This window comes from Protopterus annectens, chromosome 14.part0 (assembly GCF_019279795.1).
Source record: "Protopterus annectens isolate FY-2018-M chromosome 14.part0, PAN1.0, whole genome shotgun sequence".
Taxonomy (NCBI): Eukaryota; Metazoa; Chordata; order Ceratodontiformes; family Protopteridae; genus Protopterus; species Protopterus annectens.
Window position 1 is genome coordinate 312,564,053 of NC_056748.1, and position 15,100 is coordinate 312,579,152.

Genomic DNA, 15,100 nt, shown 5'->3' on the forward strand with positions numbered 1-15,100 from the left:
TGTGTTTCTTCTAATACATTTCTTGTGTGATGGCTAGACTTCTGTACCCTGCACGATCCCCTGTTTTCTTCTAGCTGTCTTCTCTTGCTTTGTTTATGAACTTGTATACATATTTTCTTATGTCATACCAGTTAGATTCCCCTTACCCCATGATTCAGCGTTTTGCTGTCCCCCTACTTGCTGCTAGCCTTTGATTTGAGAGTGAAAACATCTCTCCCTCTTACTGCACTATTATTTAAATTACCAATAAAACTTACCAACATTTGTGTTGCACTGCATAGATGTTCTTCATAATTTACTGTTGTGCTACTGACTCTTGGGATCTGTCTTTTAAAGTCCACAGATGGCATAGCTTCCAGAGCTCTTAACCCTTTCCTATCCTGGACTCCCTTACACACTGCTGTGAATATATTGAGAGTATAAAAGAGTATCAGATGTGCCTTTTTCAAGTCTTTGTTGTTGTGATTTGCAAGTGCGTCCCCAGTCTCTGGTTGTGTCACCTGTTCATCATGTTGGCCTACTTCAAAAGTTTTCATACAAGTACCTGGTTGAGGATATCCGTACCTTTGCTTAATACTTACTGTGTTTGTTTTTGCATGTGGTAATCTCAGATGACTAGTTCTAAGGTCAATAATTGTCTTGGATCCAGTAAAAGGATGCCATACAGAAATTTCAATAATTTGTAGTTTTTTTTTTTTTTTTTGCTTATGTCCAGAGTCTGATATACCCAGTTGCTCACACTGTGCTTTATTTAATGAAATGACCACAGAGTGTTGGAAATAATGTCTCCAAGAATATTTTTTTCTGAAGAGACTATACATCTGGTTCTGATCTGCATTGTTTTCCATCATGTCCTCCTCAGTCTTCCTGCAGAAGGAAAGTAATTAGTTAGAGAAGTGCCCAAAGGAGAAGAGAATATGGGTGGTTGATGACACTATGTTGGAGTCCTACAACCTCCTTAGGCTTGAAGATGCTAGTGTGTGTAAGATGTCTTTGCAGTCTTCATATCTGATATCTGGTTCTGCCAAAGCCACTGACATGACCCTTCTGGAGGACACCATGCTGTTGGCTGGTAACATCTCCTAACAAGGTGAAATCTCAGTGTCATTGATCATTCCTGGTTTTCCCCTTTGGCAATTGGATCTGATGCCTGCATTATCATCAGTGGAGTGGATGTTAGTGTCCTTATCCTGTCTGTACAGGTTGAGGTTTAAAGAGATTGGATAAAAGGTCTTGGGTATCCACTTACATACCGAGGCCACCAGTGCAGACCACACTCCCAAGAACAGGATTAAGACAACTAAGTTTAAATGGACATTAATCAGGTTGTCTTAACCTGGACTGATTGGAACTTCCTCCATCCAGGCTCCCTCACAAAATATCTTCAAGCTGGCTTAGAATTTCATGTATTTTTTAACTATATCTCAGAGGTGGAAGAAATGGCTTAGATTATCCATATGTCTTCAGTCTCATATCTGTATTCTGAAACTGAAGTCAGGTCTTACTAGTCTCACAAACTGAGAAAGTTTCATGTGGAGATTCCCTACCTAGCATGAAGGCACCCTTCAAATGGGAAGCTAAAGAGATCTCTTAGGCAAACATCAGATATATAATTTTTCTGGGCCTACCAGAATCAGTACCTCTGGCCATTCTTCCAGTTCTAGAAGTTCTGGATGATGCAGTTTACAGTACCTCTTTGCAGTCTGATTTTTAGTCTTATGCTCTGATGAAGCTGGACCACTTTTATATGATCTAGGACTCCCAAAAATACCTGTACAAGAATTTAGTTGCTGATATAGTACTGGTGACCATGGATTCCAGCAAGGCATCAAACATGGATGCTTCCAGGAATTTCATTCCTAATGACATGGAGAGTAAGGAAACTTGACCATATAGGAAAATGACCTGTACTTCAACTATCCTGATTGTTAGGGCCCTCAACTGCTACTGTCACATGTTAAAGTTTTAGAAATCCCTCCTTGGCCAGATGAGACAGAAGGTGCATGGGATAGAAGACAAGGACCTGAAGAAGGAAACTATTGACCTTTGCAAACTCTGTGCCCAGGTTGTCAGGCACATCATTAAATGTGGCTGTGATGCAACTGATGTATCTTATAGGACAGCTTATGTGGGGTTACTGGTTAGGGGATTTGCTGGCTCAGGAAAAAGGCCCTTCTGGAGTATATGGAAACAGAGCTCTTTGATGCCTCACTAGATAAGCAGCTTCTACCTGAACCCCCAGATGAGAAGGAGTTTTAGAAGCTGGAGGAATGGGGAAAATATGCAATCTGTTAAAGATATTTTCATTCCCTGATTTCAAGTAATCTAAGAAATTACCCAAGTAAAGGCTGACATCCAAAACAGGAGAAGAATAAATCACAAGATAGATAGCAGGGCTTCTACAGAAAGAAGTGGCACGCTGACCTGAGAGAAAAGCCTGATGGCCTCATGAACATGACACACTGAGAGAGCAGCTATGATTCAGGAAAGATGCCCTTTTCCATGCCCCAAAATTCCACCATAACCAATCTCCCCTCCTTCAAACACCCACACAATATTGGCACTGCTGTGCAGTATGGTGGGATGTGGTGCTATACTTCTGAGTGCATCACCCTTCATATGAAAAGTTAAACTGAGGTCCCAGTTCCTTGAGTTGGTGGTAGCTCAGGTAGATGTGAAAGATCTCACAGCACTGATCAAAACGAGTAAGGATGTTCCCCGATGCCCTAACCAAATTTTCCCTAGTAGAATGAATACCACTTCGGCCCACCCTGAAAAGTGGCCACTTGCCTAGTCCAACTAACCTGATTGACAAAAGGATAAATAAAATAAGTAATACAGAAATAAAAGGGGATTGGATGTGCTTTGCTCCAGACTGTTTGTTTTCCCAAGGAAAGAAGGAACTTGGAAGCTCAATTTGCATCTCTTCATACTGAAGAAGTTCCTGACAGTCTCAGAATTCAAAATGCTGTCCTTGCAGACCCTTCTGCCCTTGTTCCTCCTATAGACCTACATGGTGTCCTTGGATCTCTATTTACAGTGACAGTGGATAGGCAGTTCAGCAGGTTAACGCAGAGGGCATCTGTTACCATTGTATCTCCTTGCCATTTGTCTTATCTGTTGAACCATAGTGTGAAGATCCAGGAGGCACTATGAACCTCAGTCAACTAGTTTTAATTTCTGGGACTATCTATACTTCTTTCAAAGTTCTATCCTCTTGCAAAATGAATTGTACTTCTATGGGCACAGCTGGATATATAGAAGCAAAAAGCATTTCTACCAGGAGACCAGAACCTTGGTCTCTTTCAGTATTTCAGAAAGATTTCCTACTTGAGTCAGATCCCTACCAAAGAGTTCCTCTGAGTCCTGGGATATATGGCCTATTGTATATTGATGGTGCCCATGGCAAGACATTATGTGTGGAAATTGCAGTAGTACCTGAGCATTATCTGGTGTCAGCATGCATAATTGTTGTATTACCCCATCCATTTACCATGCATCAAAAAAGAACCCTCATGGTAGACAGAATTAATTTTGTTGAACCCAGTTGTGCACTTCAAGATGGAACCAGTGCTTCAGACCCACATAACAGACTCCTCAGACCTGGCTAGCAGAGCCCATATGGGGGTCTAGGAGTTCAAGGAACTTAAGACAGAACACTCAGAAAGTAGCATTTCAACATGAAAGAAATCATGTTCAGGTGTATTCTCTGTTGCTGTACTGTACCTTCCCTCCTCCAGTCTGCTACTAGGATACCTATGGGTTGGGGTGGGTACCTAGTCAAGCCCTTTTATACCTTCCCTATTTAACACCTTATCAGTCACCTGCCTAAACAAGATTCAGAAGCAGCCTGGGTAGGCATTTTAGGGAATCTCCCATGCAGAATGGATCATCCTGGGTAGGGGTTGTGCTGTGGCTCCAACACATACATTTTCAGCTGCTGGAATAAGAAGAATCTGAAGATGGTGATGGGCGAGGTCTCTTTATACCAGTGACATTCTGACATTAGTGTGGAAGGTACTCAGTTAGGCTATGGGGGTAAAGAGTGGAGAACTATGGAAGTTGGGACAGCTATGAGCAGGACTCTCAAGAGTCAGTACTACAATTGTGAATATACTCAAACATCTACAGTTATGGTAAGTTCCTAGCAAGACTGTACTTTAACTCTAGTCCTTTTGTCTCCTTCCAACAGCCTGCTTTCGCAGTTTGCCTCATTTCTTCTGGCAAGTCAACAAGCTAGCAAATATTGAAACATTTCTGCTTTTCATTAATTTGATACTTTATTTCCTTTGTTTTTCACTTTTTCTTGTGACTTCCTTCCCCAGTGGCATTCTGAAACATGCATACTTAATTTATATTTTCATCTTTTTTATTACAAGTTCCTCTGCAACTTTAACTTGCTGGATACACACAGTTCAGTCAACATTTTTATATTAAATAGTTAAACCCAGGCTTGTGACCCCTTTGTTTTTTTGCCATAGTTGCAGAGAAATTCATCATGTATTCGTTTTTTGTTTAGTTCAGCTGACAAGTTAACCTTCGTATAATAACACTGCCAGATTGCTTCTCTAATGTCTGGATTAGTATGTAGACTCCCTCCAGTTCTTTGTCTAATGCTGGGATCTGCCTCTGTCATTCATCTGGTGCTGCTGCTGATCTGGCTTCTCTGTTCTTCTTCTTCTCCTCCCCAGCTATCCCAGACAGCTGTTCCTTGCTTACTCTGGCTCCATTTTCAGGTACTGCAGTTCTGATTGCACTGTACTCTTCTTTCTGTTTTTTTCTGCTTCTTTTTGCTGTCTGGATCAAAGTAGTTTCGTACACTCTGATATGTCCTTCATCCCTGAATCTCTGTTTCTGGTTCATTTCTGATCTGTTTCCCTGGCATTATCAGGATGTTGTTATTCTGCTACATTTGTGTGGGTTTTATTCTCCCTCCTATCTTTCTCTTTTGCTTAGTCATTCTTTTGTGTGGGTCTTTCTTTTGCTGACATTCTATTAGGAAATGATTGTAAAGCTTCCCCAACTTCTTTGAGGCTCCTGACAGTTTACTTTTAAGGGATTCCATGTTAAAGTCCATTTCATGTGGGCACCATTTATGCTTGTTGGCCCTTTTCAGATGCTGCCTTGCATGTTTTGCCCTCAGAAAGTCCTAAGTTTCTTCTGGGCTATTCAGACTTTGCTAGTCTCAATATGTCTTCTCTTGCACTCAGATCAAGAGTCATAAAGATAATCTTTTGTAGAAGACTAAGCTATTTCATTCATAGCATTTGCTATGATACTTGGATATAGTTATGCAGGAATTGGCCAAGACTCCACTGTTTTTTTAACTAATGTTTGACTTGATGATGGCCTGAACAAAAAATCATGCGTAAGGAAATATATTTAGTCTTTGAAAACACAGTTATCTTCTTTGTACCACTCAGGTGTCAAAGGTGAATGAAAAGTAAAGGAACAAATGGCCAGAGACATAATAGTGCTGAGTGTTTGGAAGAAGAAATCAACGCACTTGGATAAAATCAATAAAGAAAAAAGGACTTAACATACAAGGAATAAACTAACAGCCAAAAACTAAACAGGAGAACCAAGTGTTGCTATAGGGCATCGATACTTAGTGTAACACTGCCAGTGATCAGTTGCTATTATACACATCCTGCACTGACCACCACAGACAGCTGTTTTTGAATGCAGTGCTGATGCTTGACTGTTACAGAAAGAAAAACAAATATGCACACTACTTCTGCAAAGCCAGAATAATAAATGCTTATTTTAAGCAAATAACAGTGTCAGCCACTTTTATTCACTGGCAATCCTTACAGCCAACAATTAAAGACAACTTTAGTGACTGATATACCTCAGATAAAATGTAATAAAATAAAAACAACAACTGGGCAAATTTATTTTAACCACTTCCCATACACAGATATGACCGATTTTCACATTTATCCTTTCAGTAGTTTAATCACTTATGCACAAGCAGAAAATGACACAATTTCCCTACTGATCTCTTCAGTAGTCTGACCATGTATGAATGCACATGCACCAAAATGAAACATTTCCAGCATGACCCTTTCAGTAGTTTGTCTATGTCTGCACAAGCTCTTCCCTGACACCAAATTAATCATTTCCACAACAACTGCTTCAGTAGTTTTCCATGTATGCACAAGCACCAAAATGACATCAAAATAAAACATTTCCCCTAATGACCCTTCAGTAATATATCCATGTTTGCACAAATGCTTCACTGACACCAAAATAAAACATTTCCCCAACAACCCCTTCAGTAGTTTGTCCATGTATGCAAAAGCAGCAAAATGAAACATTTCTCCTAATGACCCCTTCATTTGTCTGTGAATGCACAAGCACCAAAATGAAGCATTCCCCCCAACAACCCCTTCTTTAGTTTGTCCATGTCTGCACAATCAATTCACTGACACCAAATTAAACATTTCCCCAACAACCCACAGAGTAGTCTGCACATCTGTGTACAAGCACCAAAGTGAAGCATTTTCCCCAATGACCCCTTCAGCAGTCTGTCCATGAATGCACTAGCACCAAAATGAAACATTTTTCCATTGAACTTTCAGTAGTATGTCCATGTTTGTACGAGCACTTCACTGGCACCAAATTAAACATTTCCTCCAACAACCCCTTCAGAAGTATGTCCATGTATGCAAGCACCAAAATGAAATGTTTCTCTTCTTTTAATTCAGTATATTAATTGACATTCTCTTATTCAGTCAATGACTGAAGTTATAGTACGAATTTTATTTCCAAACCCCTCCCTAACACACACGCACACACACACACACACAGTTCACTCAGCATTCATAGTCCCAACTATACCCATACTCACACAAACACACACACACACACACACACACACACACACACACACACACACACACACACACACACACACACACACACACACACACACAGTCCATATTTTTACACAAGAATAAATCAGTCTTGCAGACCTGGCTCATACTCCAGCATTGCAGTCACACAAACACTCACACATGTAATCCCCCCACTTTTTTTACTTTACATAGGAATAAACATCTCACACACCAGCATTACAGTCATACAGGCACTCATGCATGCCATAAGTAAAAACTATTAGTATGCGCACCCGAACAGACACCAACCTGGTTAACAAAAGGAAAAAAAATGCTCCTACTTAGCAAACCTGCAAGCTATCCTAAAAACTACAGACCATTAACTTGCCTTCCGACAATGTATAAACTATGCACTGGAATTGATGCCGACAGAATTTATAGTCACTTAGAAGAAAACTCAGTCATGGCAATAGAACAAAAGGGTAACAAAAGAAAGTCACACGGAACAAATGATCATTTGTTGTTAAATAACGTCATAATGGAAAATTGTAAAAAGGGAAAGAATCTAGGTGTGGCATGGATAGGCTATAAAAAAGACATATGACAGTATCCCACATTCATGGATAAAAGTGTGTTTAAAATGTATAAGATGCACCCTACACTGATAGATTACATTACAATGACCATGAAACAGTGGCAAACCACTTTGCAGTTAAGCCATGATAAAGGAGAAATTATTATTCCATGGATAAAAACTCAAAGGGGGATATTCCATGTTGATACTTTGTCACCACTGCTTTGCTCTTTTGTCTTGTCCTTAATCCATTCAACTGTCTTCTTAACAGATTAGGTCATGGCTATAATTTGACTCCCAGAAAACAACAAAGTATAAAGACTTATCATCTTATTTTTGTGGATGATTTAAAACTGTACAGTTCATCAGATGACAAACTGAAAGCACCACTGCAAGTGGTCAAAACTTTTTCAGATGATATAAGAATGTTATTTGGTCTTGATAAATGTGTTAAAGCAACCTTTAAAGCAGGAAAGTTGCAGCATCAAGAAAACATCAGTTTGGGACAGGAATGGGATATAAAAGAACCTGAGCCAGAGGGAGTGTATAAATATTTGGGAAGTGATGAAGGATCAACAATAAAACATGAACAATTGTGAATACAACTTAGTAAGGAATATTTTAGAAGACCAAAATTAATACTGAAAACAGAGCTGACATCTAGGAAAAAGTCCAAGCTATAAATCAGTTTGCTCTTCCTGTCTTAACTTACAGTTTTAGAGTGACTGACTGGCCCCAAAAGGTGTTGAATTAGTTGGACAGGAAAACAAGAAGGATGCTTCCTGCTTATCAAATGAAAATTAGTGCATACCAAGATTATATATTCCCCATTCTGAAGGAGGTATGGGCCTCCTCGAAACTGATTATATGTATAGAACTGCAGTCATAGGACTATGGGCATACATATCTGCTGACAAGACCCAAATGTAATGAAAGTTTTATAACATGAGGAGAATAAGTCCAAGATGATTTCCCTGCTTAGTTTAGCAGAAGCATATCAGTGTTAAGTGGGAATGGAACTCAAACCATAAGTAAATTAAAATCAGGCAAATGATTGTGCCAAAAAACAAAAGAAAGAATATAAGGTAAAGGATCAGATGAGAAAGCAAGAAATGTGGAATATGCATAAATATAGCTATAAGTATAGAAAGCTCTTGAAACAACCTCATGTTGATCAGGATCAAACATAGGAATGGTTAAGGAGAGGTGAATTTAAACTGAAAGATGAAAAGTTAATATTGGCGGCCCAAGATAGTGGACTATGTATACATTGGTTTACAAAGCCCATCAAACATGGGGTAAAAACAGGCAAATGTAGGTTTCGTAAAACAGAATTGAAAACAGTTGCACATTTTGCTGCTGGTTGCGATATACTAATGGCAGAAGGACTGTTTAGTGAAAGTTATAATAAAGTGACAAGACTGTTGCATTGGGGATTGTGTAAACAGTGTAATACTGAAGTAGCTGAAAAACATTAGAAACATGAGATACAAAGCATTATAGGAAATGACGAAGTTTATATCACATGGGATGACCTGTTACTAATAATTCATAAAATAGATGCAAAAAAAACAGATATAGTAGTCCATGAAAAGAAGACAAAAGTAGCATTGATCATTGACATTGCCACACCCAGTGACTACAGTGACATATGTACAGAGAGACACAAAGTCATAAAATACCAGAAATAGCAGGCAGAAATGAGGGCAATGTGGAAGAAGGATACCCAGAGAGTTCCAATAGTTGTATGAGCAACGTGTCTTATAAAAAGAATTTACAGTCGTACGTAGATATGTTACCGATACATGTAACTCTGCATGAATTGCAGAAGGAGTCATTACTGGGCACATTGCGGGTGCTGTAAAGAACATTTCTGGCTAACATCAAAGATTGAAACAATACTAACTTCATAAACTTTAACCATACTTTGACTTAGGAATGGGGTCCATTCCCATTACAGTACAAAAAGACTTGAAGAAATTAAAAAATGAAAAGACACTCATGCATGTAATCACTTCACTTTTATACTTATAAACATCTCACACACCTGCATTACAGCCATATAAACACACACACAATCGCTGTCGTTTCCCACCTTATTCACACAAGCAAACATTGTCCTCATATGCACATATATATATATATATATATATATATATATATATATATATATATATATATATATATATATATATATATATATATATATAAAAACACATAAACCTTGCCTCAACTGCTGCAGACTCCAAAAAAAAAACAAACAAAAAAAGAAAACCACCAATGATATCCAATGCACTTGCAACCACCAATGAGTGTGAACTGTCCTGAATCCTGCACTGTGTTTGTGCAGCTATAAAAATGCAAAGCATGGTTAACTGGTCCTAAACTTGTCAAGTGACGGGACCAGTAACTGCAAAGAAAATGTGTTTCTTTTTTCAATGAGGTTTTGGCATGCCACAGAAAAGAAATTGGCAGGCTGGATTGTGGCCCATGGGACACCCGTTGGACAGCCTTGATGTAAAACTATAAAATAAGGATAATCTAAAATGGGATCAAAAGTTAAGATCAAGACAATTGAAGAACTGTAGCTATTAAAACAAGAAAAAAAGCAACTCAGATAACTATACACATTTTCTTCACAGAGCAAATGACTATAAAATTTCTTGACACAAAAACATTTACAGACTCTTTGTAGTTTTGGCATTATGAAGCAGATGAAAATAACCAGTTTTCGGTTCCATTCAACTTGGATTTAGCACAAAATACATTATAGTTCTTTCTGCTGGTTCAATTTTTCCATTCTGGTCACACTGTTATTTATGTATTCACTGTGTTGTTGTTGTTGTTATTATTATTATTATTATTTTTATTACCTGGGGTGTGCCACAGTCACATTCTTCTCCAGGATCAACAATATTATTCCCACAGACTTGTTCAGTATAAACATCTTGAGGCGGGGGAATATTTAAGAGGCATGATCCTCCTCCTCTGTCTATGAGGTTCTGAAAATCATTTGCACTTGCGTCACTAAAATTCCTTGAGTTACTGTAAACAAGAAAATGAGAATATAAACTTACGTTATACAATTAAATTCATTCACTATTCATTAACTTTGTGTTAAAATGCAAATCATATCTGGATCTGTCTATGTATCTGCATCTATATTATCAATATACCTACATACATGCACATGCGCACATACCACACACACACACACACACACACATTTAATATGCATCATAATATAAAAATATATCTATTTATATCTATGTATGTGCATATTTAAGACATAATATAATGTAAAAAAGCAGAAGACTTAATTGCATACTTAATACATAGTACATGGTGTGCTCAGTAAGCAACTGAAAGGTGGTGCAATCCTTATTTGTTAAAGTAGAAGTCAGCATTAAACGGTGAAGATACTTCGAGAAGCATCAAGCAGCAGAGGTCTATAGTAATTTAATGACTTGTTTAGTTTTCATAGCATTAATAAATGCATAGTCCAGAGCTATGTTTCCATGATGCTTTACTTATTATGTAACTTGTACATTAGTGGGTAAAGCCTGTGCTTGCATACATTTATGAATCCTAAGCAGGTATAGATGCACATAGTTATGAATCCTCCACTTTTACATATTTCACTTTCATTTTTGAGCCACAGCAACAGACTGATCATCAGTCTTATCCCATGAACTGCACCGCCAAGCCTATAATCTTGGACTTTTTCTCTTTACTGAGGGACTGAAGTTCCACTCCAGGAATGGGGAAACGTATGAAAGGAAACCTCATATTCCATTGGCCAGGCAAGGAAATCTGCCTGGTCTCAGTGTGGCATCATATCTAAGCAACTACTAGGACTTTTGTGCACCAAATTTAAAGCTGACCACACATACTGCAATACCTTCTATGCTGAGGATAAGATACTTATTACGTGCCACAAACCGGTAGTTCTTGGATGGACTGTGATCACTTAGATGGGCTTGTGATTGTGGGTTTATCTGAATATAGACACGACTTGCTGGCAGTCACTTACAGGAGACTTCTTTAGGAACTTAGCTAACTCCCATTCACCGGGATGAACAAATCTCCAACATCCTTCTCTTCCCAGCCCTCCTTGAGTAACTGTTCCAGTGCCTGGACTGCTACTCAAACCTGGGGGAGTGGACTGCAGTCAGGGTTTTATGCATTTGGGCTAGGAAACCATTATTCTTTCTCCTGAACATGTGAAACTAGTGATAGAGAACATGTGCATCAGCCATAAGACATTTAAGCAAAAACCGATGATGTGGTGTGATATATTGAAGATTTACCCACAGTTTGATCATGAGGGCGAAGCCCGAGTGATTAAATAAAGCCAGCTGTGGGTAAATTTCAATATACCACAAAATACAGTTTTGTACCTACCATAAATGTAGATGTCCGATAGACATGCAACTGCAGTCATAACATGTGGGTTGTCCTGCCTCAGGCAGCCCTCGGTCGGCCGGATTCCAAAGTCTGGGTCCGACGTCGGCTGATGTCGCATTTCTCTCCGACATCAGAGCGGCTGGAGTACATAAGCATCAGCCAACGCCATTTTCTTCAGTGTTTCTTGCCCCAGATGCCAGGTGCCCTCCAAGGAAGGCTGTAATCAAATTGGAAGACAAAAACAGGATTCCAAACAAATAAATGAGCAATAAAACAAATACACCATAACAGATATCCCCAGCTAAGAGTAACAGGGATAGGAGTGGACCCTAGGCATAGAGGGGTATGGAGGGAGGGAAAATCCGACTGCAGTTGTATGTCTATCGGACATCTACATTTATGGTAGGTACAAAACTGTACTATGTCCTTCAAGAATGCAACTGCAGTCATAACATGTGGGTAGAATACCATAGCTTAGCTGGGGGAGGAGGTATGCACTAGGAAAGAGATGGTGTGGCATCAACCCCTGCAGGACTGCCGAAGCAAAGCCTGCTCTGGATCTGGAATATAGAGGGAGATTGTAGTGTTTGGAGAATGTATGCACGGAGCTCCATGTAGCAGCTTCTAGAATGTCCTTGGTAGGCATCCCACTTAAAAATGCTGTAGAGGTGGCTGTAGCTCTGGTGGAATGTGGTCTGACATTGGCTGGAACAGTCTTTCCATGAAAGGAATAACAGAATCTGATGCAATGTCCAATCCATTTAGAAATAGTCTGTTTTGAAATTGCTTTTCCTTGGACTGCAGGGGCGTAAGCTACAAAAAGTTGTTCAGACTTCCTACTGGCCTTGGTTCTGTCCAGGTAGTATCGAAGTTGTCTGTGAATGTCCAAGGTATGCAAAAGTCTTTCCCCCTTATTCTCAGGATTGGGGAAGAAAGCAGGCAGATGAATGGCTTGATTTAGAGAAACCCTAGATACCACCTTTGGCATAAAGGTAGGGTTGGTCCTTAATGAAACCCTGTCTCTGTGAAAAATAATAAAGGGTGGTATTGCCATTAGGGCCTGTAGCTCCGAAACCCTTCTTGCTGAGGTGATTGCCAACAGGAAAGCTGTCTTCCATGAGAGAAATTGCAAGTCAACTGAAGCTGCTGGCTCAAAAGTAGGTAGAGTCAGTTTTTCTAAGACAAAATTGAGGTCCCAGGCTGGCACTGGGGCCTTTCTTGGTGGCTTAATGTTCTTGATTCCCCTGAGGAATTGTCTTAGTAAGGGGTGAGAGAAAACAGGAGGATCAGTGTTGTATCTAGCTGAAATAGCAGATGCATGCATCTTTATGGAAGAATATGAGAGGCCGTTCTTTAACATATCTGCCAAATATTCCAAGATGAGTGGGATGTTCAACAATGATGCATCATGTCCCTTGCTGGTATTCCAATTGCTGTATCTTTTCCACTTTGCTAAGTAAACCTTTCTGGTGGATGGTCTTCGAGCCTCTGTTAGTATCCGCTGAACTTCCTTAGAGAGAGATAAGCTGAAGTTATTTATGGGATCTCCCAAGCTGTTAGCTGCAGTGTCTGAAGGTTTGGATGCAGTGTTTCGAAATTGTGTTGAGTCAAAAGTAGAGGCCACTGAGGGAGGGCCCACCTCCTGGTGTGACATATGCTCCGTAGTAGTGGGTACCAGTGTTGTCTTGGCCAATCCGGAGCTATTATGATTCCCTTGGGCTTCTCTGCTTTGATCTTTAGTAATACTGAGGTCATCAGTGGCAGAGGTGGGAATGCATAGATTGCTAGGGAGTTCCAGTTGAATGAGAGTGCATCTATTTTCCAAGCTTTTGGATGGTATGTCCTTGTGCAAAATTTTGGTAGAAGATGGTTGAGGTGAGAGGCAAATAGGTCCACTTCTGGCTTGCCCCATGTCGAAGTGAGTTGTCTGAAGGCCTTCGGATGTAACCTCCACTCGTGTGGCTCTGTGAAATTCCTGCTTAGGCTGTCCGCCAACACATTGTCTTTTCCTGGAACAAACTGGGATTGTAACTGGATGTTTAGGCTCAGTGATTTCTCCCAAAGCTGCATTGTCAGTCTGCAAAGGGAGTAAGAGTGGGTGCCCCCCCTGCTTGTTTATGTACCACATCACAGTGGTGTTGTCTGTCCGTATCATTAAATGGCCTTGCTGGAGTTGGTGTTGAAAAGCCTCGATGGCATGCATTACTGCCAGCATTTCCTTTTGGTTTATATGCAGATGTGTTTCCTTTGGAGACCATTGTCCTTGTATACACCTGCCTTCCATGTGCGCCCCCCATCCAAGGTCTGAGGTGTCTGTAGTCATGGTCTGTGTTATCTGTGGTTTTTTCAATAACATACCTGTGTTTTCCTGGCTCACCGAGGCCCACCATAGGAATTCCTTTTGTAGGCATGGAATGAGTGGTATGATTATCTCCAAGTTGTTGCTGTGTTGAGACCAAATACTTTTTAGGTACCATTGAAGCTTTCTCATGTGTAGTTTTGCTAATGGAACCAGTAGAATGCAGGATGCCATGTAACCCAGGGCCTGTAGGAATCTCCTTGCAGTCATCTGGGTGAGTTTTGCTAAACCTTTGAAGTAGTGAGTTAACTTCTCTTGCTTGTCTTCTGTCAGGTAAGCCATCTGAGAGGCTGTGTCTAGTTTGGCTCCTAAGAAGATTATTTGCTGGGATGGCTGCAGTCTTGACTTTTGGAAGTTGACTGTGTATCCCAGAGCTTGAAGTAATCGTATGACATAATCCAGGTTTTTTGTCAACATCAATTTGTCGTCCACTTGTATGAGGCAGTCGTCCAGGTACGGGTAAATTTGTATACCCTGGAGCCTGCAATGAGCAATTACTGAAGCCAGGCATTTTGTAAATACTCTGGGCGCAGTAGATAAGCCAAATGGCAATACTGAGAATTGATAATGCTCTGGCCCTGCAAGAAATCTGAGGTATCTTCTGCAGCTGTGTCTGATAGGGACATGCAGGTATACTTCCTTGAGGTCCAGAGTAATCAGCCACGACTCCTTGCCCAGCATGGGAAGGAGTTGTTGTAGAGTCAGCATTTTGAACTTTGGTACTATGAGAAAGGTGTTTAATGCGGACAAGTCCAGTATTGGTCTCCATTGAGATTCTTTTCTTGGAACAAGGAACAGTCTTGAGTAAAACCCCTGTTCTTGTTCTTGTTGTGGAACTCTTTCTATTGCTTTCATTCGAGTCAGCAGAGTGATTTGCTTGATAGCCTCTGCCCTTTGATTTTGTGGTAGGTTTGGCATGCC

The 15,100-nt window shown here is 40.0% G+C and overlaps 1 protein-coding gene across 1 annotated transcript in view; it reads right to left on the minus strand.

Moving 5' to 3' along the window:
- Positions 1-15,100, minus strand: part of LOC122788965 (disintegrin and metalloproteinase domain-containing protein 9-like) — a 1,117,261-nt gene that overhangs the window by 322,727 nt on the left and 779,434 nt on the right. Inside the window, exon 12 of the mRNA XM_044056033.1 lies at positions 10,287-10,458. Within this exon, the coding sequence (XP_043911968.1) occupies positions 10,287-10,458 (172 nt within the window). The remainder of the gene's footprint in view (positions 1-10,286; positions 10,459-15,100) is intronic.